This window comes from Tribolium madens, unplaced genomic scaffold (assembly GCF_015345945.1).
Source record: "Tribolium madens isolate multiple individuals breed KSU strain unplaced genomic scaffold, Tmad_KSU_1.1 Scaffold_19;HRSCAF=116;Tcas5.2_LG9, whole genome shotgun sequence".
Classification (NCBI taxonomy): domain Eukaryota; kingdom Metazoa; phylum Arthropoda; class Insecta; order Coleoptera; family Tenebrionidae; genus Tribolium; species Tribolium madens.
In genome coordinates, this window is record NW_025400983.1 from 6,269,560 (window position 1) to 6,297,274 (window position 27,715).

Here is a 27,715-nt window from a genome sequence, read left to right on the forward strand (position 1 = left end):
AAAAAATTCTCCCAACTCATCATTGCACACAAAAATATTTTCTTGCAGAATCAAGATTTCGGCTTCTAAAGTTAAAACTTCATTATTGTCGTAGTTTCAATTTTTTAAATTTTATACTGTTTCCCGACATTGAAATTCAAAATTCATACGATTTTTGACTTTTTAGCTCATAAATGCAAAATCTTGAAAATCAGAAATTTGAATTTAAAAGTAAAAAAAAGAATATTCTAATTAAGGATCAAAAAATTCTCTCAGCTCATCATTGCACACAAAATTCCATAATAGGTACAATACTGTAAATTTCAGATTCAGAAAATTTTCTTTTAGAATCAAAATTTTGGCTTCTAAGCTTTATTGTAGTAGTTTAATTTTTTTCATTTCATATTTGCTTCCGACATACAAATTAAACATTCCTACAGTTTTCGACTATTCAGATCAAATTTTGAAACTTTTAGCTTAGAGAAATGAAGCTTTAGTTCCCGACTTTTGACCTGATACTTTTATCCTTGTTGGAATTTAATTATTCTCCTAGACATAAATATTGAAATTCTACAGACCTCAAACGCAATTCAAAGTCAATTGCCCAGAAACGCAATTCTTAATATCTCCAGCAATTGCATTTCAGTTCCCTGAAACCATTAATCCTCCTCAGATTAAGATAAATCCACAATAATTCTGCTTTATCTCAGGAAACGAGCATCTTCCTCCGATCATCATTCCAGGTAGCACTAATTCATTCCTCGCTTAATGTCTACGAACTTACGCAATCAAGCCATTCTCGTGAAAATTGAATTCATTTAATTTCAGCACAGGCGTAACGGTCACGTAAAAAACTCCTCCGCATCGTAATTAACACGCCTAAGAATTCGAACGGTTCCTCACACACTTCCTGAATTTTTCCCGCTCCATATGTGAGAAAACTTGTCGATTTTTCCGCTTTAATTAACGCCATATGTGTCCCATGCCAAGTCGGGGCCATTGTGAGTCTCTCTGGACGCTTGATAGGGTGATGCATCGCCCGTTTTGCCTTGTTCCTTGACAATTAGTGTTCCCGGAGTGATGTAGCTGTCTTGAGACAGTCTTATCCTAGCAAAGGATTGTGAAAGGATCGTTACGTCACACGGGTTACCGCCCAGGACGCGTAGGATGAAATGTCCTTCGTGTGTGCCATGTCCATATTAGGCACCAGCGCCAGAACTGGTCAAATACGTCACATCGCATAATTATATTGAAAGGCACCCTCTCGTCGTAAATTCCTCAGTAACAAGCATCGACTTTGTAATTTTCTCGATTCATTTTACGCCCATCTAAGTCGAGTCTCGTTATTGCATGTATTTTGGGATTTTTTCGTCGCGTTAACGATTTTTTTACAAGCGTCAAAGTCTGCTGATTCGACTTGTGTATCAGTGCGATGGGACAAAGTACTGAAAATTATTAAGACATTTAAAATGCGTAACGAGCACCGACACAGAACTTGTTATTTCGAGCTTTGGATTATTAAAAACTCATTTGCGGCCGGGATCACTGGCGGGAAAATTAATAATCAAGCTGAAAATTGGAAATTGCGTTACGCTCCATTGAGTTGGTGAAGAGGCCGTTCACATTCTATAAGAGTTTGTGCAAAAGCGTGAATCAGGTAAACAAGCCAGGTCTGAAACTGAGACTTTAACTAGTCATTACAACTCTTTTTTCTAATGTTTTTTTTTTAAGAACAACTTTAAACTTTGCTTTCAGAATTGACTCATAAATACTTTATTTTACTTTTCTGTATATTAACTGGATATTTGGTTTATATAAATATGCGTAGGAGTAGTCTAAAGTGTGATTTTTGTGTTTCGTTCTCAGTCAAAATTAGGGAATCCCGGCCAGATATACTCTTTTTCATATTAATGTGCATCAAGTAGGTTGTAGAATTCTAAATGCATCTTTATTCACACAAATAATGACATTCAGAACAAATTTAATCACATCAATAATGACAAAAATCTTTATGTTTGCCACCCTATGCTAATTACGGTGTTAGCTTTGATTATTTTTTGCTTTCTCAAAAACTGAGGTACCCATTTTGAGGGAGGATTGAGGTTAAGTTTGTTTGAATTTTCGCATGGTCACCAACTTAAAATGATCCCTTTCAACGACTACTTTGATGCACATTAATATGAAAACGACTATAGCTCCTAAACCAAATTTCTCTTTTTTCGTAAAATTCTATCAAGGAACACTTTATTTATTTCTATTATAAATTATACTTTAAGAGCAGTTCTTTTTTAGAACAAAGTAATACAATGAATTGAAACAAACAAAAATATAGTACATAATTTATTAAAAATTATTATTTCTTTTATTTAAGATTTTTGCAATTTTTAGTCTTTTTACAGTAAATTATAAAATTACAGTTTTCAAAAACTATTTACTCTATTGTTCCGTAGATGGCACGTCTCTAGTCATTTCCAAAATGTACTACCGGAAGAATTTATGGCTTGTGTAGAGACCATGCTCAACGCAAAAACGTTCAAACAAGTCTTCAAACGAAAAAAAAAAAAATGAATTTTTAAGAAAATCAGTAAAGATTTTTTTTTTTACAATTAGATGTTGTGCTTGAATTAAATCAGTACCTCACACACACAGTAACACAGAGTTTTTATCTCATTTTAAGTATTTGTAACGGACTATAAAATTCAATAGTTTTTATTTTTTTTATAAAAAAAAAAAAACGTATAGATCAAATTGCATGAAAAAAATACAGTAACATAAGTAGCTGATCCACAATACTCCAAAAATAAATCAAAAAATTCTTTCGTACAGTTTTCTTAAAAAAAAAAATGAAGTGGTCAAAAATAGAGTTTGTTTTTTTAATTTGTTTTTAAACGACATGGCCAAAAATTTTTAATTTAATATACAGAGTGTGTCCGAACTCGCTGCCTAAAAAAAAAATTCATGTAAGGTAAGATACCAGGATCATGGAACAATATGTAAAAAAATCTAGCTGTCAAAATTTGACGTTTGATATTTTTTATGTATTTTACCGGTGATCTTGTAAATGTTTTTTTATAATTATTTAGTAAACGTCCAAAAATTTAGTCAATAAAAGCCACAAATACCTAACAAAAATACAATTTAGGATACAGCTTCCTTGTTTTCTCTTCTAAAAGCCATTTTATGGACCGCAAGTTCTGGTGTACTTGTATATTGCTGTTAAGGCCATCAAAAAGTTATGATATTTTTTTCAGAATTTTTTATCTACGATTTATTTTTTATCAGTATAGTTCAACTTTAACCAAAATTAAATTTAATGAAACGGCAAATTTGGTCTTTCTAACACCAAAAGCTCTTTTTTTTTTCGTCTCCAAAAAACCGCATAACAAGTCATAACCCAGTATAACTTTAGCAGCTTTGACAGCTGTGCCTCCCAGACCAAAGATTACAACATAATACTTAGAACACGATATGACAAGCCATATGATTATATGATCATCTTTCTGACACGACTCTGATATGGCCTACCGCAAGCTTCCAACTGCACATTTCAAAAATTCCGATTTCTAACCACTTATCTGTAGGAAACACAATCATTAACAATCTGAAAACTCCGGGTTATGGCCATATAAAGTAGCCATAAATTCGAGGTAACGACGCATTAATTAATTTACGTGAAACGTGAGACTTAATAATATGTAAATTTGTTGCTTTTATCACCGAATTTTCCGACTTTTGTCTAACTGTATTTCACACAACGCAACGATGATGTAATTCGTGTTTTTGAAATTATTTTTGACTGACACATTAACTTATTTAAATGGATGATTATTGGAATTTTGAACCGAGAAGACAATAAAAGGGGAATTATACAGACATAAAGTGTTTAATTGCTTCACATGTTGTAAAAAAATAACAGATACTTGAACCTTTCGAAAAGTTTCCCATAACAAGCAATTCATTGGAGGATAGAATGATAGATAGACCTTGAATGTTTTTGTTATCAGTGCCAAAATTAATGAATTTGAAAGTAATTGAATGCAATTTGTTTTTGAATCAATCAAACTCCGCGAATTTAACGGTTTCGCTATTAATGAGCTAACGAAACTGGACTCAGTTGCAAAATGTTTGATCGAACTTTGTCAAAGCCATGACCGGTTCGCCTTTTACCATGTGTTGAATTAATTCACGTTATCTGCTAGTTTCCTGGTTTTTTACAAGCAAGCATATGTTCAATTACTTGTAGGTGCCAATGTGCACTATTTCACTTATGATTGCGATGCCCTGTGGTGTTAACGGTTCCGTATTAGATCCTTATGGCCCGGATTAAAACCCAACATTTTACATTAAAACAGTGTAATCTAGAAATAACTGTACGCGTGGTTAAAGCGTTGAAAAGGGAGCTACTAAATCACATTTTGCATGCGATTAGATAACTGTTTGATCGAGTTTAAATGCACGCGAGAGGTGATCTTGTTAGAAAATTCACACAAATATTGTTTTTGATAATTGTTTCTTTGTTTGCGAATTCGTAGCGGAACTGAGATTTAATTTTACGAGCAATTTAAGTTTTTGAGGTTAAAGCTCTGTTGCTCTGTCACCAGGAGGGCCAATTAATTCGGAATTCCTCGAATTTAACAAGATGATTGCGAACAAAGCAGTAATTTTGCAATTTTTCAAAGCGTTCACTAATATCTGATCCATTATTCAGATACAACCGATAGTTTCGAATTCCACCACATAATAATAACAGAGCTCAAAGCATGATTTGTTGAGATAGATCGTAAAATCGTACTGATAACGGTTATGGGACATTTTAAAACTTATTCGAACTGTTGTTAGAAATAACTCGTGCACGATCCGACCATTTATCCAAATAACTTTCATTCCAACAATACGATTTTGAAATAATTAGACGTTTCAGGTGAATTAGGTTCGTAAACAACGTCAATGATGAGGCGAGACCCTGACCGGTATAGACTTCGTCTCCAGTTGTGCAAATTTGAACTTTTAAATTGCACTTAATTTGACCGGATATAGAGCTATCGAGCGAAACCGTTTCCGCTCCTGAAGGTTTCTTCAAAACCGTTAACGCTGGAAGGTCGCGATTTATATAAATTCACTTTTATCAGATGAGAAACTTGATTAGAAACGGACTGAGAGGACTGCACGAAATTAAAAATTAGGAGCAATTTATTGTTCGAGTTTTAAAAATAATATAAATGATTTCACTTAGGTTTTATAAACAAAAATGCTACAAATTCTATATTTAACAACGACATAAATTTCACAGTTTTCACAACCCTTAATAAAACCTACAGGAAAGTTAAAAATAATCAAAATATATAGATCAGTTGTATAATGTTCTACAAAAATCTGTTTCAAAATCTTTCAATAGCCAAGAGTATTTTTTAAGAAAATAAAATAGTTAATAAACTAGATAACTTTCAATAAATAAATCAATAAAATACACGACAGTATCACTAATTAGAAGACCACGTGAATATTACATTAGACTAACATCTTCAAAATCGAGATTTAGAGATAATTATTACCAGGCAATAGCAAAGCAGGGGTTAAGGTTTGTTTATTATAAATATTATAATTAAGCAAGTAATAAAGTAAAAAATAAAAGTACATTTAAGACATAAAAATGACACTTTTCTATGTTTATTTAATGATACTGATAATCTTGTATATGCTTTTTTATAATTATTTAGTAAAGATACAAAAATTTTGCCAATAAAAGCCACAAATAACATATTAAACAGAGTTACAATTTAAAATACAGCTTCCTTGTTTTCTCTTCTAACAGCCCGTAGCAAAAAAACTTGAAAAATATTATTTTTCCAACAGAAATAAATAGAGTCAAAGTGCAAAGTTTAAACTCTCATAACTTCGAAATTTTTGTAGATAGGATTTTTTTAACATTTTTTCAATGTTCCTACTATCTTACCTTACATGACATTTTTCTCTGAGGCGCGAGTTCTGGCGCACCCTGTATTTTGAGAATAAAGAAATTACTCGTAAAAACGCTTTTGTAGCAACTTTTGCGCTATGTGGTATACGATTCTAAACTAAAATTTTGTGAGAAAATACCAGTTAAAATGCAAAATGGGAGATTTGTAGCAACATAAGCGTTTAAGTCTAATTTCTCATTATTTTGTGTAGAAGTGCATATATTTTGTAAATTAGCTTCTAAAGCAACTTAAAGTACTACTTATTCTAGCCAAAATCTTTGTATATTTGAGACTTTAGATTAAAAAATGTGTACAAGTCAGTTTTGGTTTTAAAAATAGTTGCTTTGAGTCAGAGTCGAACTTTGTCCATTTTTGCCGCCGTCCAGTCCGCCTCTGACTCCACGCTTTTTATATGGTCATCCTAGATGATTACAATAATTATGTAAACAGTTTGACGTGGCAAGGACACAGGTAATAGAAACATAACTGTACTCCTTCTCGTTTTGTTTACATAAACTACATAACTCCAAACTTTATTAACGGATCTCACTGATTAAATATTGACGCGATATTTCGAGGCTTTTTAACATAAAACCTTCACTTGGGGCCATGCAAATAATTAATTTTTTTGAACTTTGTATTCTAATCGAGCCTTAATTAGATCCTTGATGGACTTCCGTGTAATCACGATAATGCGTTGGCTGCTGAAGAATAAGTGCATATTGATTGTAATTATGTAACATTGTCAATAGCTGTGGGGGATTTAATGAACGCCTTACAGAGTCGATCAGCTGTAAATAATGTTTTGTTTGTTGCAGACTGCCCAGTCCTTTAGCGGGATTGGATTTGGTATAAAGCAAGAAATCTTTTTTCTAAATCTAGAGGACGGATACTTTGGATGCCAAGTCAACGAATCGACGGACGTTTTGCAACTATTCGAACTATCGAAATTATGCGACGGAGTTCCGAACTGTTTTTTAGGCTCGGACGAACTCAGCGACAAACTCAAGTGTACAAGTAAGTATTGAAAAGTATATTTCTCGAGTTTCAACAGGGCGTGACGTGTATTAATCCTTCTTATCGATCTTTAACGTAATCCGAGATTTGTTCGGTGTAACGAAGCAAGAATTTGCCACTTTCTGAAATATTTCCCGGTGTTAAGTTACAAAATAGTCGCCCGTTTTCCCATTAGTTGTTAACGTTTTCTTATTTGTCAGATGGAAGCTTCTAGCGTGGCTAAACATGGACAAAACGGGTGTTATCTAGAGAATATCAATAAGAACACTTTAAGTACTACTGGATTTCCTAGTTCTCAATTACTCGACCACCGTAGTTGGATTGTATTTTATTCGAGAAACAAGAGTCTGGTTCACGATTTTTTGCCACTTGCTAAAGCCGACTCGAACCCTTCTTAACCTTGGAAAAGCTTGCAGAAGAAGTGTTGGGAGTGTTTCAAATCTTGGAACTATTTCAGATTTGCATTGGAAGGTTACTACACAGTCGCCAGTTAATAAACAGATGACGAAATAACAAATTGCAACAATATGTGTTGCTATATTAGTAAATATAACAAACCACTGAGTAATAAACAAAGCGTCTAACAATAATTTACATGTAAATCGGTCTTGTTGCCAAGATAATCTTTTCTTTTGATAGTTTGTTTATGGTTTTCTAAATATTTCACCTCAAAATACATGTTTCAAATGTTTGATAAAACAATGTTTGGATTAAGGAAAGAAAAATAATAAAAACATACAACAAAATACAAAAAACTTTCGGAACTATAAACACCCCACATCCTAAATCCTTATATCAAAAAAACCACACGAAAACATAGGATGCAAACAAATCTTCTAAATAAGTAAGAAGATTGAAAAATCTAATAAGTATTACATAAATATAAGTGAGCGACACAATTTTCAACTTGATTTGACATTTAACACTTTTTGGTTTTTGAGTACAGTTTTTTTAAATGGAAACATGGAAACACCTCATTTTTTTAACCAATTCGATAGATCTTTTAATCGTCGAAATGATCAAAATATTAAATACCTAAAAGTTTTCGAAAAAGATCATTCAAAAAGTAAAATAACATTAACAAAAAACAAAGACGGGTAATTTTAAATCAAGTTGGGAATTTTGTATTTTTTAAAAAGAAAATTGACCTGTTCGAGCATTTTTGTCAAAACAAAATATTCTCAGTTTTAATGAATAAGATTATTCCATAATTTTGCCGCTTACTGTATAAATCAAAATTAAAATCAAAAATAGAAACAGTCTTTGCCAAAACAAGCCTGACGATTTGAATTTGTCAAATATGTTGTAGAAAATATAAAAGAGATACAAACAAAAAGTTTTGAGACGACTACTAAACCAATTAATTGTCAATTTAAGATAAAGACAAGTTATAAGTTTTCTATTCTGAAGGCATTACTAAGAATGTTTAGTAAAAAAATTAAACTAAAATTTTCTTGGATCGCTTAAAATAATAAATTATTTAAAGATTACATTTTCATACACAGTTGAAAAAATCAAGTTGCGTGTACCGTAGAAAATTGTACAATTGGATTACCAAGAAAAAATTCAGCTTCCTTCAAGTGTGTTAATGTTGTACTTGTTAGTACCACAGAAACACTCTTCATTTCCTTATACTGATATATCCCGCTGTAACTTAATTTCATATATTATATGTATAACAATTCAAAAGCTAGATCTTCACGGTGGTAGTTACATAATAATAATTATTCATTATGTTGTTATACGTGTGATATGTTATTAAGTTGTCACGTTACATCCTTAGATTTACAATTTTTCAAAGACTTGTACCCAGTCGTTAACTAATTTTTCCCAAGTTTACACGACTTGAAATTTGTTCATGATGATTAATTATTAATTAAACGTATTAAATAAATAGAGTCGTTGGCTTGTCTTGCAAAACAGCAATCAAGTTACAACAGTGTAACCAATTTGCATGAATTACACCTTTTGATCCAAAGTAAAGCATGGCGAATGTCTCGATTAAAACTTTTCAAAGCTAAAAAGCTCGTCCATAAATCGCTTTCAAGGCCAATTGCGTTTTTATTGGAACAAAAGCAATAAATCGCAGTACCAGAAAGCGAAAGCTCCGAACATCGAAGATATATTCTGTCTGCAAACAAAAGCTTCGCTATTTAAATGCCAATGAATGATTCATGTGCACGAAGACATTGCTATGTCCACTGCAAGATCGCAAACGCAGATTCTGTACAAAAACAAGATTGCGAGTGGGTACCTACTTTGTGGGCGCACCACCACCAAGGATAACGAGCGATTGATTAATTTCACGGGCGAAGAACCGTTGCTGCACCACGGGGCAACACGAATGCTCTTGAACTTGCCCATCTTGACGATAACAAAGACTCTTTTATTTGCCATAACGGAAATTAATTGGAGGAAAGCTCTGTTTGCAAGTGGCAAAAATTTCGGCACGTTTTGTGCATTAGCAAACATCGGCCATAAATCTGCACCTAAGCTCATTACTTATCTCATTAACCATCTCGTTTGTTTACATTACGGGGAATCCGAGCCAACAACACCAACCATATTCACGATTCGAGATCGTGAGCTATTCTCGCGATTTTTCTAATTTAATGGTTCGAGCCGACCTCTGAGGGCTCTTCTTTTGTTTTACTGTTTTTCAACCTCGTATCTTTTAACCTGTTTCAGATGACTGTCACAAGGAAGATGGATCCTCCTGCCAAAACGGGGCTTGTCTCGACGGACAATGTCACTGTAACGACGGATACGGAGGGTGCAACTGCGAGGTCCCAGGTGATTATTTTTTGATAAAATCTGATTTGAATCAGCCACGACAAGTAATTAAGTGTAATTTGCTCATACACAAGAATGACACTTCAGTGCTTTTTCACATTATTAGAGGTGCTTGAGCAAAGACAGTTAGAAGCGAGTGATCTAATCTCAAAAGGAGTTTTATGACTCTTGAGCATTGTCGTAAGATGCAAATTGTTTGCAATTTAGTTGTGGAAAATAAATAAGTCAATAAAATATAGTATAAATTTAAAAAAATTCTAACTTCGTTTCTAACCGATATAGTTAGAATCTTAATAGAGACTCGAGATTTGTCCAAAATTCTGAAAGAATGAGTGAAAAAAAGTAAAATAAATAAAAACAAAGTAAAAAAAAAATTATACAGGGGGTCCATTAGTGACCTTTAAACGGTAAAATTAAAAAAAAAATGTATAGGACATTGATAGACACTAATCTAGTGCATTACCTAAAATTATTTTCGACCATACAGCATGTCCCAAAAATAAGTTACAATACAAACTTGTATTTTTTTAAATGAAGCACCGTATGTTTTTTGGCATTTTTGGATGTAGCCTTTTAAAACAATGTTTTCATGCTAAACTTTTATTAGTCGATTTTACTTAGTTTTAGAAATAAGACGTTTTTTTTGACGAAAACATGCACTTTTTAAAAAATTTATTACACAAAAACTAAGACAGCTAGAACAAATTTTTTCTTCTGCAAAAAATTTAAAGCTGTAGCAATTTTTTAGTGTTTTGTATTTGTAAAGATTAATAAATTAGTTTGTTTGTTTGTTAAAAGTTAATAACTTAAAAATGTTATTGGACTAACAAACGCCTTCATTTTTGTATCTTTGCAAATGCAACACACTAAAAAAATGTTACATACAACCTTATAGCTTGTACCTTCTTCTTTGCGGTAGTAAAAAAAATGTTTCTAGATGTCTTAGTTTTTGTGTAATGCATGTTTTCGTCCAAAAACCGTCTTATTGTTAAAGCTAAGTAAAATCGACCAATAAAAGTAAAATTAAAACATTGTCATAATCATACAAATCTACATCCAAACACGCGAAGAAACATATGGTGTTTCATTTAAAAAAAAAAACACAAGTTTGTATTGTAACTTATTTTTGAGACACGCTGTAATTTTGAAAATAATTTTAGACGATAGACTAGATTAGTATCTATCAATGTCCTATACAATTTTTTTAAAATTTTATTTAAAAGCCACTAATCGACTTTTTCAACTCGCTGGGACACCTGTATATAAAGCCTAGGTCTTTGGGAATTGAATAAAATAAGTGTCTTTGTTAACTCTAGACGAAAGCTTAACTTTGATCAACCTTGGTATCGCTTACTGAAGTTTTAGCAACCTCTTTTTCCAATACCTCCTGTCTTCACACCGCAGAATAGCTCGCAGCGTAAATAAGGGAGCAATAAATCAAGACCTAACAAGCCCAAGTTTGTTTAACTCTTCATATCGCCTTCCAAGGCTAAAGTTAATTTGCAGCGACAATAGCTCTTGCTTTTTTCCAGACGAAAACGAGTGCAAATACCGACCTTGTGACGTCTTCGCCCATTGCACAAACACGTTGGGTAGTTTTTCGTGCACTTGCTACCCCGGATACCAAGGCGATGGTTTTCACTGTGAGGGTAAGTATCCATTACCACTGGCATAAATCATCAGTTCTCCCATCGGCGGTCCGTTTTACTGTTACATCGTGAAATGAAAACCAGCTAGAGTGAATTTTATGAAGGCACATAACATGCCATATAATCTTCAATATCGCAGTCACGACCTTCCTCACGGCCGCTTGCGTAGTTAGCGCCCAGGAATGCTTCGCTTTCCTTTCGGATTCTTACCCCGGGAATGGATATCTTGAATCTTGACGGTGGCATTCTTGACATTGGTCGGCCTTTTAGACTCGCCTCTTCGACGTATTCAAATGATCCGAGGATCGATTGGCGCGAGGAACATCCGTTGGTCGTTGAACTTTGCCAAAACCCGCCATTTGAAGACATAAATCATGCGAGTAACGGTTTTGCTATTTCGGCACTAGAGAAGATTTTTCTTACAGGCTTGCAGATTCTCGATTATCGGCCTTGATCATGGGACTAGTAATGCGAGTTTAATTGTAAATAAGGCCAAAGTTATTATGGAAATTGTTTTATTGTAGTACTCGGGTAATTTGCATCGATTAGTGACAGCATTGTTAAATAAGTGTTTAATGATTATGCATTGGAGGCGTTCCTCCAGTAGCTCGCATGTTCATCGTCAAAATCTCTTTAGACGAATTTAAGATGTGCGAACTGGACTTAATGATCCGGTCAGAGTCGGAATGCGGTAGTACTTTTTTCCCCACAGTTTTGTTAGTACCTACGCATTTCCAGTAGGTAGTTATAGCATGCTCAGAAGCCACAAATTATAGCCCTGCTTGTGGTCCTTTTTTCTGCGGAAATTGTTTTATTCTAGCAGCGAGAACCGCCATCATAAACCATTTTATTGACTTTAACGGGAGTAAATAAACGATTTTTGCAACGTTATTAATGAGTAAAGGTACTTAATGAAAATAATGCAAGTTACGGTATTAACAGTTAAGTCGTTTGATTGTATCATTAAAATAATGTGCGCATTGTACTAACTGTACTACGAATTTCTCGTATCGGAGAGTCATTTATCAAAATTTGGCCAAGGTTTACCATTAGCGGCGCTTAATTACACGTTAATTAAACTTTGCTCTTGCAAAGCGAAACACTGTTATCATCTGGAACGAGTCTCGTTTTATGGTTTTCCTTTCAGGCGCCATCATCAGTGTTTTCTGCCTCTCTAATGAAAAATATCGCGTCAACTACTGCCGCAAACTTAGTTCGTTGATCTCGAGCGGACGTTGCTCTTGACGTGGAGCACTATGAGATGACCAATCGCGCCAACTCAATTCACTTTTGCCCACCAAAATCTTTAATTGGGTTCGAATCCATAAAGGACGCGTAGAGAGCCCCCACCCACCATTTTATAAAATCTAACCAAACGTGTTACGTTTTTCGAAAATTTTCTCAATCGGAGAATCGATGTCGATTGCTTTTTGGATATCTATTTCTAATTGGAAACGGTTGCCAAAATTGGTCACTAATGATTGGCAGATCGTTTACAATTATCGCAAGTAATTGAAAGCTGCGAGCGATTGCGATCATGTGGATTTAAATTGCATTGTGTAACTGGTTCACCGTTAGCATCTCCATTAACGGCCAAGAATTTATTTTCATGCTTCACACACAAGCGTAATTATTGTCATTTCACAACCTGCCAGAGCATTAAAAGGGATGTAATAAACCCGCGTTTGCCTCCTTTTATCTCATCTCCGGTACAAAAATCCTGTATTTCAGACATTAACGAATGCGACGATCCCGCAATCGCCTCCAGGTGCGTGGAAAATGCCTGGTGTTGTAATCTCCCAGCCCATTTCCTCTGCAAATGTAACCCGGGTTTCGAAGGAGACGGCGAAGTTCAATGTCTCGGTAAGTCAAAACAATGCTACTCATTAAAAAAAAAACTACAACGATGGGCTTGTTCATTGGACATTTTAGACATCGACGAATGCTCTCATCCTGATGCTTGTGGTCAAAACGCGATCTGCCACAACACTCCCGGAAATTACACCTGCTCATGTCCTGAAGGATTCATTGGGAATCCCTTTGATGGGTGTGTCGATCAGAACGAATGCGAAAATCCTAATGCGTGTGGTCCTGGAGCCATTTGCACCAACGTGGAGGGAGGGAGACAATGTCATTGTCCTCCAGGATTCGAAGGAGACCCATACACAAGCGGATGCAACGACATGGATGAGTGTTCAAGGTCGAATCCTTGCGGAAGAGACGCCATTTGCTCGAATTTGGAAGGGAGTTTCCGATGTGCGTGTCCTCCAGGCTTCATCGGAGACCCTATGACTGCTTGCACAGGTATTTGCTATAATCTGGTTACAGTTGTACATAGCTGTACATACGGTGAAGAAACAAACACGTGAAGACTGATTTTCTTGTACAAAAATGTATTAACCAGGACTTTTACCCCAGTAGAGAAAATCAGTTGAAATAACCAAGTAAAAGTCCACTAACTAAAGTTACTAAGAAAATCGCTCTTCAATGCTAATGAGTTAACGATCTAACGCTTTAACATCGCTAGATATTAACGAATGCAGTTCGAGCCCTTGCGCACCGACTGCGCAATGCATCAACACTAACGGGAGTTACACCTGTTTGTGTCCCGAAGGGTACACAGGTTCGGCGAAGGAAGATTGTGTGGATATCAATGAATGTGGAAGGTCTGGAGCTTGTGGGATAAACGCTAAATGCATTAACGTCCCGGGGTCATACAAGTGCATATGCCCTCAAGGGTTCACAGGGCAGGGACAGCTGTTTTGTGAAAGTTAGTCAAGTTTATAGCTTTTGCCTTCGCTACTCTCTAACCACTTCGAATGTCGTAGTTTTAAGTCGTACCTAGACCTCGTACTCGTACTTTAGTACTGATTTTTATTATTTATTATTTCCCGTAACACTAGCGTATTTTATTTTCGAAGCCTAACTGTACTGTATACAATGTTTTTGTACACTTTGTTGATTAATCCCAGTTTCAATTTCAGCTGAACCTTTTGTATATTTGTGTTCGTCTTGTCTTTACCTGTCTGTTTCTTTCAGTCTATCTTCTATAGGTTTTCTTCTAAACTTGTTAAGAATATGTCGAAATGTTTTAAACTTATCCTCAGATATAAACGAATGCGATACAAATCCGTGTGGAGAAAACGCAGTCTGTAAAGACACACTAGGAAGTTACACTTGCACATGCAAGGAAGATTACACCGGCGATCCTTTCAAAGGATGCGTCGATATCGACGAATGTCAAGCACTTGAAAGACCATGTGGGGCACACGCGATTTGCGAAAATGCCGTTCCGGGATATAACTGTATTTGCCCCCAAGGCTACCAAGGCAAACCATCGCCCAAAATCGCCTGCGAACAAGTAAAATCCTGAAAATTTCCTCAAAATCCGTTTTCTAAATTCTAAACTTACAGATCGATGTTAACATTTTATGCAAATCAAACTTCGACTGCACGAATAACGCCGAATGTATCGAAAACCAATGCTTTTGCCAAAAAGGTTTTGTTCCCAAAGGCTCAGTGTGTGTAGACATAGACGAGTGTGAAGCACAGCCTTGTGGACAGTACTCTGTCTGTACCAATACAATCGGTAGTTTCCACTGTGACTGTGAAAATGGGTTTGTTGGGGCCCCACCTATGGTACAATGCAAGGCCCCTTGTGAGGACGTCAAATGTGGCGACCACGCCTATTGCAAACCTGACGGCCAAGAAGCCTATTGCATATGTGAGGATGGATGGACTTTCAATCCTCACGACATTGCAGCTGGCTGTATAGGTACTTAATTACGTCGAATGATTATTTTCTTTAATAATTTTCAATAATTTTCTTAGATATTAATGAGTGTGACGAAATCAATGGTCCTAGTGGCCGTTGTGGCAAAAATGCCCTTTGTACAAACTTACCGGGAACATTCGCCTGTCAATGTCCTCAAGGCTTCACCGGCAATCCTTCGGTCCAATGTCAAGACTTTGACGAATGTTCTAAACCCAATTCATGCGGAGTTGGGGCGGTTTGTGAAAACACTCCAGGGTCATACACATGTAAATGTCCCGAAGGCACTGTTCCGAGTCCCGACCCTCGAACCAAATGCAACGAAATTGTGACTTGTAATTCGGACTCGGATTGTCCCGGAAATGCCATTTGTGACCACAAGAAACGGTGTTTGTGCCCTGAACCAAACGTGGGCAATGAATGTAGACGTAAGTAATCCAAAATTTACCAATTTTGTGCAATTTTCACAAAAAATGTGTTGTAGATCCTTGTGAAACCACCGTTTGCGGACCAAACGAGCAATGCATGCTTGTTAATCAAGAAGCCAAATGCATTTGTCGTGCTGGTTTCACCGGTACCAGCCTAGGTTGCGTCGATATAGATGAATGTGCCGGTAATCCGTGCCAACTGGGTGCTATTTGCAAGAACGAACCTGGGAGCTTCTCCTGTCAATGTCCTGGGGGTACCACCGGAGACCCCTACAGGACCGGATGTGCCAAAAACGAGATACCATTCAGTTGTTCCGACTCCAAACCTTGTCCTCCAGGTGAACAATGTATCACTGACGATTTCGTCGGCGGTAGTGTCTGTATTTGCGTCCAAGGCTATTTAAGAGACCACAATACCGGAAAATGTCGCGATGTTGATGAATGTACCGAATTCCGGGATAAGCCAGCATGTGGGATTAACGCAATTTGCAAAAATCTTCCCGGAAGTTATGACTGTCAGTGCCCTCCCGGGTTCAACGGAAACCCATTTTTAGAATGTTTGGAATGCAATAGTCCAGACTGTCGCTGCCAACCGCCTTACAAACTCACAGACGGTAACTGTGTTTTGGCTAGTTGTGAACCAGATGGTTCTTGTCCTAATGGAGCTGAATGTATCACAATCACCGGGGGTGTGAGCTACTGTGCGTGTCCCAAAGGGTTTAAAACGGCCCAAGACGGGTCCTGTATTGACATCAATGAGTGTGTGGAAGGCAAACAAGTATGTGGGTACGGTGCCGAGTGTGTTAACTCGGTTGGATCATACGAATGTCATTGTCCGAGAGGATACAGTGGAGAACCCTACAACGGTTTGTGTTCTCCAGCCCAAAAACGGTGCATCCACGATAACGAATGCTCAGCTAATGAGAAATGCGTCCAACCAGGCGAATGTGTATGCCCGCCTCCGTTTTTCACCGACCCGCAAGATAACAACAAGTGTAAAAGTCCATGTGAGCGATTTTTGTGTGGAATTAACGCGAAATGTACGCCGAGTGACCCTCCTAAATGTCTTTGCGAATCAGGGTACAAGGGAGATCCCTTACAAGGATGCGTGGATATAGACGAGTGTGCGGATGCTCCCTGTGCTTACGCAGCGCAATGTATCAACCAGAAAGGAAGTTACAAATGTATATGTCCCAGAGGAATGACCGGTGACCCTTACAAAGGTGGATGTATTCTTGAAATCGGGACCGGAAAAGCCCAATGCCAGACAAATGATCACTGTGCACATACTTTGGCTTGTGTCGAGAGAACTTGCATTAGCCCATGTGGAGCTTTGACTTGTGGTCCTAATGCCTACTGCGAACCTGAAAATCATGCGGCTTGGTGTAGGTGCCGGGTCGGGTATGCTGAGAATTCACATGGAGAGTGTGTTTCGAGTAAGTGTTTCATTCAATTTTAAATTATTCAAATATAATTTGTTTATTTAGTTTGCGAAGGTGTTATTTGTGCTGCCGGCGCCCAATGTATCCCAACTAATTCAGGCCCAACTTGCAAATGTTTGGAAGGTTTCATGGGTAACCCATTCCCGGGAGGCAAGTGTACTACTGATCTTTGCTCGTCTTCAAATCCTTGCGAGGAGCCCTACATTTGTATCGGTGGTCGATGTAAAGAGAGATGTGAAGGCATCATTTGCGGCGTTGGGGCTCACTGTGACCGAGACACCAACCAATGTGTTTGTGATTCATTCTTTATTGGTACTCCGGAATTAATTTGTATGCCTCGTAAGTATCAATTACTGTGAATGACTTTTTGAGACTCATACAAAATTTTTAGCTATACTTGGACCTGTGTGTGTCCCAACTTGTGGCCAAAACGCCCACTGCGAGTATGGAACGAATTCCAATAAGTGTGTCTGCAATTCCGGTACCAGTGGCAATCCCTATGAGCAATGCTCGCAACTCGAGCGCAAAACTTGCGATGCGAGTACCTGTGGCTCAAACGCTGAATGTAGGGAGAGTTACAATGATATCCAGTGTTTGTGTCAGTCAGGCTTCACCGGAAATCCTTTTATCGGCTGTCACGACATCGACGAGTGTAGCGGTGACGTCTGTGGCCAAAGTGCCGTCTGCATCAACACTATTGGCAGTTACGATTGTCGTTGCAAGGAAGGCTACGCTGGCAATCCTTTTATTATGTGTTCCCAAGTCCAGGGTGGTGTTTGCAAAGACGTCAAAACCTGCAATTGTAACGATCGCGTCTTTTGTCCCTCTGGTTTCACCTGTGAGAGAGGTCGATGCAAAAACCTGTGCGAAAAGGTCAAATGTGGGCCTCGAGCCAACTGTCATGACGGCCAATGTGTATGTCCTCCCGGCCACATCGGAAATCCCACCGATTTGCGTAAAGGTTGCACGACTGAAGGACGTTGCAACAGCGACCTTGATTGTCACGACGGACAAATTTGTTTCCAATTGGGCAAAGGTCTAAGAAAGTGTTTGGACGCTTGTAGCAAAATCCAGTGTGGTCCTAACGCACTGTGCGTTTCCGAGAATCACAGATCGTCTTGTATTTGCGCTTCGGGTTACAACGGTAACCCGAGTGATCTCAATTTAGGGTGCCAACCGGAAGAACGGGTCAACCAAAGAGAATGTGAGCATGACAGAGACTGCAAACCTGGAACAATCTGCTCGGTTGATGTTTCTGGAATTCAGAAATGTATCAGTCCTTGTGAAACAGTCGCATGTGGACTTAACGAAATCTGTAAGATTGATTCAGCCGGTCATCCAACGTGTACATGCCGCGATGATTTCATCTGGAATCCAGTTTCCTCTCTGTGTGAAAAACCATCAGTACCAGATTGCACGTCGGATCAGGATTGCCAACCTGTGGCCGCATGCCAACCTGACGCTTTAGGAATTCTAAAATGCGTCCCTGTTTGTTCCCACTTCACTTGCCCTATTAATGCGGCTTGTGTTGCTGAATCACACAGGGGACAATGTCAATGCCTTTCGGGCTACACCGGGAACCCCAAAGACCGCAATGGCTGTAAACCAATCAGTCAGAATCAATGTACGACTGACGCTCAATGCTCCGAACATGAAACTTGCAAAAAACACGGAGAATTTGGAGTACTTGTGTGTAAACCAGCCTGTGATTATGTTTCCTGTGGCCCTAACGCCGTTTGTGTCACTAATAATCACGTAGCGCAGTGCCAGTGTCCCCCGGGGTCATTTGTAGGTGACCCTACTGACCCTACAGCCGGTTGCAAATCCGTCCCTTGTGTCTATAACATTGACTGTCCTCCAACTCAACTGTGCAACCGCTTGACTCACACTTGTTATGATGTTTGCGACGAGGAATCTTGCGGAACAAACGCAGTGTGCATTGCAGAGAACCACAAAGCGGTCTGTCAGTGTCCTCCAGGTTACAGTCCGAATCCTCTCGCCGAAGTCGAATGCGTACCTGTTGAAGTATGTAACCCTAATCCTTGCCACACTTCGGCCATATGTGAAGCCACGAATTTCGGTCACACGTGCAAATGCCCTCCAAATACAATCGGAGATCCCTTTACTGCAGGTTGTAGACCGGAAGGGGGCTGTCCTAATGGTGACCGCGATTGTCCATCACGAGCTGTGTGCCAAGCTGGGAAATGTATCAATCCATGTGACCAATACCAATGTGGCCCTAATGCAATCTGCACTGTTGAAAAGAGAAAACCAGTTTGCAATTGCCCGGCAAAATTCATACCAGGCCCTCATGGCATACAAGACGGGTGTGTCAGAATTGCCACACAATGTGCCACTGATATAGACTGTGGAAATGAAGTCTGTTTTAATGGGCAATGTCGGGCAGTTTGCCGTAATAACGACGATTGTTCTTTCGGCGAACGCTGCTTGGAGAAAATATGTATGATTCCGTGTGCTAGTCACAGCCAGTGCCGACAAGACCAAGCATGCATCAATGGAATGTGTATAATAGGGTGCCGAAGCAACAAAAACTGTCCCTCAGACCAAGCGTGTGTCAACAACAAGTGTCAAAATCCATGCAGTCTAGAAGGCTCGTGTGGCCCCAATGCAATTTGCTCGTGCCAAAACCATAAAACTATTTGTACGTGTCCTGAGAACTTTGAAGGCAATCCGACCCCTAACGAGGGCTGCATCCGCATCCCATTGACATGTCAGACTAACAATAACTGTCCCAATGGTCACACTTGTGTTAAAAACCAATGCTCATTCCAATGTCACGATAACATCAAGTGCGCCACCGGCGAGAGATGCTCCAACAATGTTTGCACCAAAGTCTGCTATGGTGACAATAATTGTTTACCAGGGGAAGTCTGCTTGAGAGGGTTATGCGAACCTGGATGCGCCGTCGACTCTGATTGTCGCAGTTCCCAAATCTGCATCAAAGGTCAATGCAAATGTGGGCTTGGATTTATTGGAACACCTCAAGGTTGTGAGGACATCAACGAATGTGAGGATCATCCATGCCACCCTACCGCTCACTGTCAAAATCACAAAGGGTCATATCGGTGCGTTTGTCCCGAAGGAACCGTCGGTGACCCTTTCATCGAACCGGGATGTCTATTGCCCAACCAATGCAGACGCAATAGTGAGTGTGCCGATAATCTTGTTTGCAAAACTGGAAAATGTCAAGATCCGTGCGAAGAAATCCGCTGTGGTCCCAACGCTGTTTGCAACGTTTTCAATCATAAATTGACCTGCTCATGCCCTACAAACCATCTGGGCGACCCATTCGACCTAAAATTGGGTTGTTTCAAAGTTGAGTGTTTGGAGGATGTGGATTGTGCGACTGATAGACGATGCGAGACTGAGATAAACAAGTGTTTGAGTAAGTTTAATGTTTGCTAGAATTTTTGGATTTCACATTTGATTTTTGTTTAGATCCGTGTGATTCAATCAGTTGTGGCAAAGGCACGTGTATTACTCAAGAGCATCAAGCTTATTGCAGCTGTTTCGAAGGCTATACTCTAATAAATGATAAATGTGTTGATGTTGATGAATGTCGGACTTCTAATCCGTGCCACAAGTCGGCAACGTAAGTATCAATTTTTTTCAATTAATTATAAATAAATTACACTAATTTATTTCTAGTTGTGTGAACAATGACGGCGGCTTTACGTGCGTCTGTGGTGAAGGATTAGTCGGCGATCCTGTCGTTGGGGGCTGCCGCAAACCCGGTGATTGCTTTACCGACACCGATTGCCCCTCATCTGCAACGTGTGTCGATAACTTCTGCCGAAATCCGTGTGAAAACCCCAACGCCTGTGGTAGAAACGCTGAATGTATCCCAATAAATCACGAAGCTACGTGTAAATGCGCCCCCAAGACACGTGAAGATGCTCAACACAACTGTATCCCAATCGAATGCGAAACTAACAATGATTGTTCCCAAGACAAGGCTTGTATCGACTCCAAATGCACCAATCCGTGTTCTCTGGTCAATGCGTGTGGCCAAAAGGCCGAATGCCGGCCTAGTAACCACGTAGGGGTTTGCTCATGCCAAGCTGGCACCACCGGAGACCCACACTTGGGTTGTGTATCAGTTCAGTACTGTGCTGTTGACACGCAATGTCCAGCAGGGTCTCAATGTTACAACGGTATCTGTACTTCGATTTGTACCTCGTCTAGGGAGTGTATTTCCGACCAGTTGTGTATACAAGGGATTTGCCAACCAACTTGCAAATCAAACTCGTCATGTCCCGATTTTCAATTTTGCCAAAACAATATTTGTACGCAAGAATTCAAATGCCGGTCTAATGACGACTGTTCCTTCACCGAGAAATGTTTGGCTAATACAGTGGGTCAAAATGAATGTATCGACGTTTGTGAGGGAGTTCTATGTGGTCGCAACGCCGAATGTGTTTCGCAAAACCACGAAGCCACTTGCATTTGCAAAATCGGGTACAAGGGAAATCCAAATGATGACAAACTGGGGTGCCAACGAGTCGAGTGCGAATCCAACGACCAATGTTCAAACGACAAACTTTGTGACCAGTACATGTGCAAAATCGCGTGTTTAGTTCACAATCCATGTGGACGCAACGCTCTATGTTCGGCCGAACATCACAGACAAGTCTGCTATTGCCAGCCTGGGTATACAGGAGACCCACATGCCGGATGTCGATTGATTGATTTCTGTGCTGATAATCCGTGTGGTCCCAAGGCCCGTTGTCACAACTCGCGAGGTTCTTTCAAATGTCAATGTCCACAAGGATTGGTCGGAGACCCATACAATGAAGGGTGTAGACCTCCAGTTGAGTGCAACTCCGATAAGGACTGTCCAAGTGTCGCTAAATGTGATAAGTCTAATGGCTTACATAAATGTCGCGATGTTTGCGAGAGGACGGCTTGTGGCCCCAACGCTGAGTGTATTGCTGTTGACCATAAAGGTCACTGCAGTTGTCGGAATGGCTACCAAGGGAATCCCAGCGACTTGTCGCTAGGTTGCACACCCAAACCTGTCTCTTGTCGTCACACTTCAGATTGTCCAGCAAATACCTATTGTTACGGTGATGTCTGCAGACGTAAGTCTTAAAGTTACACTAGTAGTTCCTACGTTCAAAAAATTGTTTCAGCTCCGTGTCAAACAAGCGAGGAATGTATACCCAGTGAGCAATGTCTCCAAGGTCAATGTCTCAACCCTTGTGACTTACGTTCAGCCTGTGGTATGAACGCGGAATGCAGAGTTATCAACCACGTGAAACAATGCAGTTGCCCTCCAGGCTTTACCGGAAACCAAGACGTTGAATGCTTTAGACGTGAGTATTTTTCAACTTGTAGTAACCGCGGTATTAACACACCCATTTAGTGCCAATTTCCTGTTCATCAAATCACAACTGTGCCCCCGGCTACGTCTGTAAAGAGAATTTATGCCATCCTGAATGCAAAGTAGATAACGATTGCGCTTTCAACGAGAAATGTCTCAAAGGCAATTGTATTTTAACGTGCCGAGTAGACAATGACTGTTTCTTGGGTCACATTTGTCATCACAATATGTGCATTTTCGGATGCCATAACGACGATGATTGTACCGGAACTGAGTCCTGTCGAAACAACAAATGTGTTAACCCCTGTTTGGAAAATCCTTGCGGCGCCAACGCCCAATGCACCGTTTCGAATCACAGAGCGACGTGTTCCTGTGGTAACAACTTCGTCCCTAATCCCACTCCAAAAATTGGGTGTGTGCGTGCACCTGCACAGCCCTGTACCCAAAACAGGGATTGTGATCCCGGGAATGTCTGTATCGAGCAGTCTTGTCGCACCTTGTGCTCGTCTGACTCCGGATGCTTTAATAACGAAAGATGTGATGTCAGTAGCGGCGTTTGCAAACCGATTTGTCGCCGAGATGATGATTGCAAAAACGGAGAAATTTGCGAAGGGTTGACTTGCTCGATTGGATGCAGGAGTGACTCGGGATGCGCCCCTGAGAAGAAATGTGTTGGCAATCAATGTGTAGATGTTTGTGCCTCTCCGACGGCTTGTGGCACTAATGCCGAGTGTGCTGTCATCAATCATAATAAGTTGTGTGCTTGCCCACCTCCTCTTGTGGGTAATCCTTTGGAGTATTGCCGATATCCGGTCCAACCGTGTAATGCGGACTCGGAATGTGTCAAAGGGCATGTTTGCTACGAGGCGGTGTGTCAACAAATGTGCAGAACGTAAGTGTGCTAAACTTTCGCAATTTCCAAAAAATTAATTTGTTTTCTAGTGACCATAATTGCCTATCGGATGAAAAGTGTGTCAGGGGTGTTTGTCGCACTGTTTGCAACTCTGACGACTTCTGTAGCATTAATCAGGTTTGCAAAAATCGACTGTGTGAAATTGGGTGTCGGAGCGACTCGTCTTGTCCCCAAAATCAAGCTTGTATCAATAATAAATGTCAAAGTAAGTTATCTTTTTCACAAAAATTATCGAAACTACGAAATATAATAATTTCCAGATCCTTGTGACTATAATACGACTTGTGGCAATTGTGCCGATTGTAAAGTCAAAAACCATGTAGCTCAATGCAGCTGCCCTTCAAACTTTTTAGGCAATCCTTTAGTCGCTTGCACTAAAGCTGTAACTGAATGTGATGGAATTTGCGAGTGTGACGAAATAGGTTACTGTACCAAATCATGCCGAACGTCAAAAGAGTGTTCTTGTGGTGAAATCTGCTCATCTGGTAAATGTCGAAATAAATGCTCCACGCAAATGCCTTGTGCTCGTGGCCAGATATGTACAAGAGGCGCTTGCTTACCTGGCTGTCGCTCTAATAACGACTGCTCCACTTCTGAAGTTTGCAGAAACAAGAAATGTCAAAATGTATGCAAAGATGCTAACAGTTGTGGTAAAAATGCAATTTGTCAAGCTACCGATCGTAGAAAAGTGTGTTTGTGTCCTGATGGTTATCAGGGGGATCCCAAAATCGAGTGTAAACCTTACGAATGCAGACTGGATACGGATTGTGAGAGTGATAAGAGATGTAGTCCTGATGGAGCTTGCAGAAATCCATGTCGCGAGAATAAAGCGTGTGGTATTAATGCCCAATGCCGGGTAATTGATCGAAAACCGCACTGTTCGTGCCCCCCTGGTCTCTTTGGAAATGCTCTAGTTGAATGTAAAAAGGGCGGAAATGAGGAATGTTTGAAAAATCCTTGTGGGGCTAATACCAAGTGTAAGGATACAAACGGACGTTATGAGTGCAGTTGTTTGCCGGGTTGTGTCGGTGACCCTAATAGAGGATGCGTCTGCGAACCCGAATTGGTTAATTTGTGTAAAAAGAAATTATGTGGTATTGGAGCTCAGTGTAGGATTGTTCACGGAAAAGAGACTCAGTGTTTTTGTCCCGCTGAGCTGCCGAAAGGTGATCCGACTATTGAATGTAAGTTATGTAGTTTCTGTTTTGAGTGTCCTAATGGGACTTGTAGGTACTGTGGAAGAAAGAAACGTTGTCGATTGTAGAACGGAAGGTTGTGGTAAGAACGCGGAATGTATACGCGAACAGGCGTTCTTCGTCTGTCGCTGTCTGCCGGGACATACAGGTCGACCCGAAGTAGAGTGCAGCAGGGGTAAGCAGAGTTTAACACTAACACTACAAGAGTCACATACATTGTATACAGTACATAGGCTTCCCGCTCGACTAATGCGATTATGCATTAGAATTTGTACCTCATTAATAATGTTATTCACACTGTGTACAAAAAGTTTGCACGTTAATTCACAGTAACACAAGTATTGAAGCGTAGCCAGTGATATGTGTTGTTGTTGGAGTATATGGTCTAGGTTGCGATGATCGGAGCGGAGTATTTGTAAATAGTTGTCGCGTTACACATGTGGAATGTACACTTCAGGGTTCCAATCTGCCTTTCACACGATCCCGACACGCCCTTTCACCCAGCCACATTCCACACACAGAACTCAGAATTAGTTAGATGGCGCGGTGCAACCAGCAGCGGGTCCGATGGCTGATAAGTCAGATTGGGAACTATGAAAGGAGCATTCTCACAGTGAATTGTACATTAGCATTGGTCTCTAGCATCACCTAGCGCTTGTAAATACTGCCGCTTGTTCGGTGTCTCGTTGAGATGGCCTCTTTCATTTCTCTCACCCTCTGACTGTCTTAGTCACGCCCGCATGCGATGTTGTGTATTGTGCGATGTATACTTCCTTTCACGGTTCTTACGATTGCTTTCTTTTTTCTGCCCACCCCGACGTATCCGTAGATGCCGAATGTAACAGTGACTTAGAATGCTCCACCGAAAAGGCGTGCATCAACTACCAGTGCATAGACCCTTGCACGCTGCGTGGCGCTTGCGGACTGAACGCCCTCTGTCGTACGGTCTTGCATCGCCCCCGATGCTCCTGCCCGGAGTGTCACGTGGGCATGGCGAACACCGAATGCCGTCCCGACCCCAAATGTCTCTCGACGCAACCGCGTCCCGCCCCCTCTCACTGCCGCAAAGACTCGCACTGCCCCCTCGACCTCGCCTGTAACGCGGCCTCAGGCGAGTGCTTCGACCCTTGCACTAACCCCGCGTTCAAATGCACCGGCAATAAGAGATGCGAAGTCTCGCACCATAAAGCCACTTGCGTCTGCAAAAGCGGTTTCGTGGTTAACGAGCGTGGAGAGATCGCTTGTGCTCCGGAGATTAGTGAATGCGCGCGTGATGATCAATGTCCGTCCAACAAAGCGTGCATTGATAATGTATGTCAGAACCCTTGCACCGCTTCGAAAAAATCGCCTTGTCCGCCTGAAAAGGGTTGCGATGTGCTCAATCACAAACCCGTTTGCATTTGCTTGAAAAACTGCAATCCTTCCTTGTCGATTTGCTTGAGAGACAATGGGTGTCCGGCGCACCAAGCGTGCAGAGCATTTAGATGCGAAGATCCATGTGCGACCGCCAGCTGTCCCGAGAACACGCCCTGTTACGTCGAAGATCATAGACCTATTTGCAAGTTTTGTCCGCCCGGATTTATATCCGACCCAAAATATGGATGTCTCAAAGGTAAACTCTCACTCTCGGTGCAAACTCTTAGTGCTTGACGACAAACATCAATGAACGATGAGTTACGTTGCTTTCGGTTACAGTATGCAGTAATAGACCAACTTTCTTTGCTACGTCGTTATCTACTTACAAGTACAGATAAACTGCTGCAAAGACAAGCCGTTTACCACTTGTTTGTACTCCAGTTTTTTTCACGACTTTCCCCTTACACTTGCTATTCTCTTCAAAAAAGGACATCAGTGTATGCTGTATATTTTCACCTCCTACTACTTTCAACTAACGTTAACCGCTCTGCACTTGACTAACCCGACGATTGTAAATAAGAGTGTATCTATGTATGTATATAATGTATTCACAGCTGATAACGCGACAAAAGTTACCTGCACTACGGACTCCGATTGTACACAAGCACAAACCTGCATTGGAAACATATGTATAGATCCTTGCACCAAGAATTGTGGCAAAGGTGCCAACTGTCAGGCAATTAACCATAAAGCCAAATGTACTTGTCCGACTGGCTACGAGGGCAACGCGTTAATACAATGCTTCCCTGCCATCCCCAAAACTAACCTTATAACTGAACTCCAAACCTCAACTACTAAACCCTATAACCAAACCAGCACCACTCGAGAACGGGGTATCCACATAGAGACTGTCAAAACCACAACACCCATTACTGGTCATGAGACAATAGAAACACCAAGTACTACGACTGAGCGAATTTTAACTAGTACAGAAGAAAATACTATATTTGGAGAAATATCTAGTACTGTCCCAGTAACAATGACTACAGAAAAAATAGAATTTTCCACTAAAACTTACCTACTTACAGAAGCTCCAATTGAAACAGTTATAAGTACTACAGTAGCAGCCGAAACAGAAATAACACAAAGTTCTTCAATCAGTACCCTTGAAGTTACTGAAACTACAAAAGAAGTACCAACCGGAAAAACAGTTGAGGTTATAGAAACAACTGAAGTCACTGGCAGTATGCCTCAAACTAGAATCAGTGTTATGACTGAAGAAACAACAACCAAGATAGAAACTGAATTAACAACTGAATCTGTTGGTGTATCAAAGGCTAGTATAGAGCAAACAAAAGTAACTCCTCAAGAGATGTTTACAGATTCTAATTTAGTATTTATAACAGTGAAACCGTTTCCGAGTAGCCTCAGTACTTCTGAAACACCTTTAAATTTGATTACTACTTCTCCAAAGAAAATTGAAGTAACTTCTGAATTAGCAAAAACTACAAATGTGGGTGAACGAGAACATGCAACAACTTTTAAAAGCGTTGCTCCTGTTACATCAGTTACAGAAACAACAACAACAGAAATAGAAAGATTTCCTGTAACTGGTTTACCTGAAACAACAGTTAATGTTCTATTTACTGAAACTGAATTCAAAACAACACCAAAAACAGGCGCAACAGAATTTGTTACTACAAGTAGTACAACTGGTAAAGAATTAACTACTGAAACGACAAGAGAAATAACAGAAGGTAGCACCCTTAGTACAGAACGTGTTGAAGAAACAACAAGAGAAACAGAATTTACAAATGTTATTTCTAGTACTGGTTTTACTACTGAAGAAAGTATCGCTACTCAATTTAC

General features: G+C 39.8%; 1 protein-coding gene across 1 annotated transcript in view; it reads left to right on the forward strand.

The window, feature by feature from the left end:
* The window catches only part of LOC123015528, a 106,798-nt gene that overhangs the window by 20,070 nt on the left and 59,013 nt on the right, over positions 1–27,715 (forward strand). Inside the window, 20 exon segments of the mRNA XM_044415296.1 lie at positions 6,755–6,953; positions 9,642–9,746; positions 11,279–11,395; positions 13,127–13,258; positions 13,328–13,699; positions 13,923–14,165; positions 14,503–14,756; positions 14,810–15,170; positions 15,227–15,595; positions 15,652–17,031; positions 17,083–17,376; positions 17,429–20,443; positions 20,497–20,650; positions 20,707–22,139; positions 22,191–22,373; positions 22,424–23,273; positions 23,324–23,499; positions 23,555–24,478; positions 24,525–24,665; positions 25,320–26,102. Of these exon segments, the coding sequence (XP_044271231.1) occupies positions 6,755–6,953; positions 9,642–9,746; positions 11,279–11,395; positions 13,127–13,258; positions 13,328–13,699; positions 13,923–14,165; positions 14,503–14,756; positions 14,810–15,170; positions 15,227–15,595; positions 15,652–17,031; positions 17,083–17,376; positions 17,429–20,443; positions 20,497–20,650; positions 20,707–22,139; positions 22,191–22,373; positions 22,424–23,273; positions 23,324–23,499; positions 23,555–24,478; positions 24,525–24,665; positions 25,320–26,102 (11,485 nt within the window).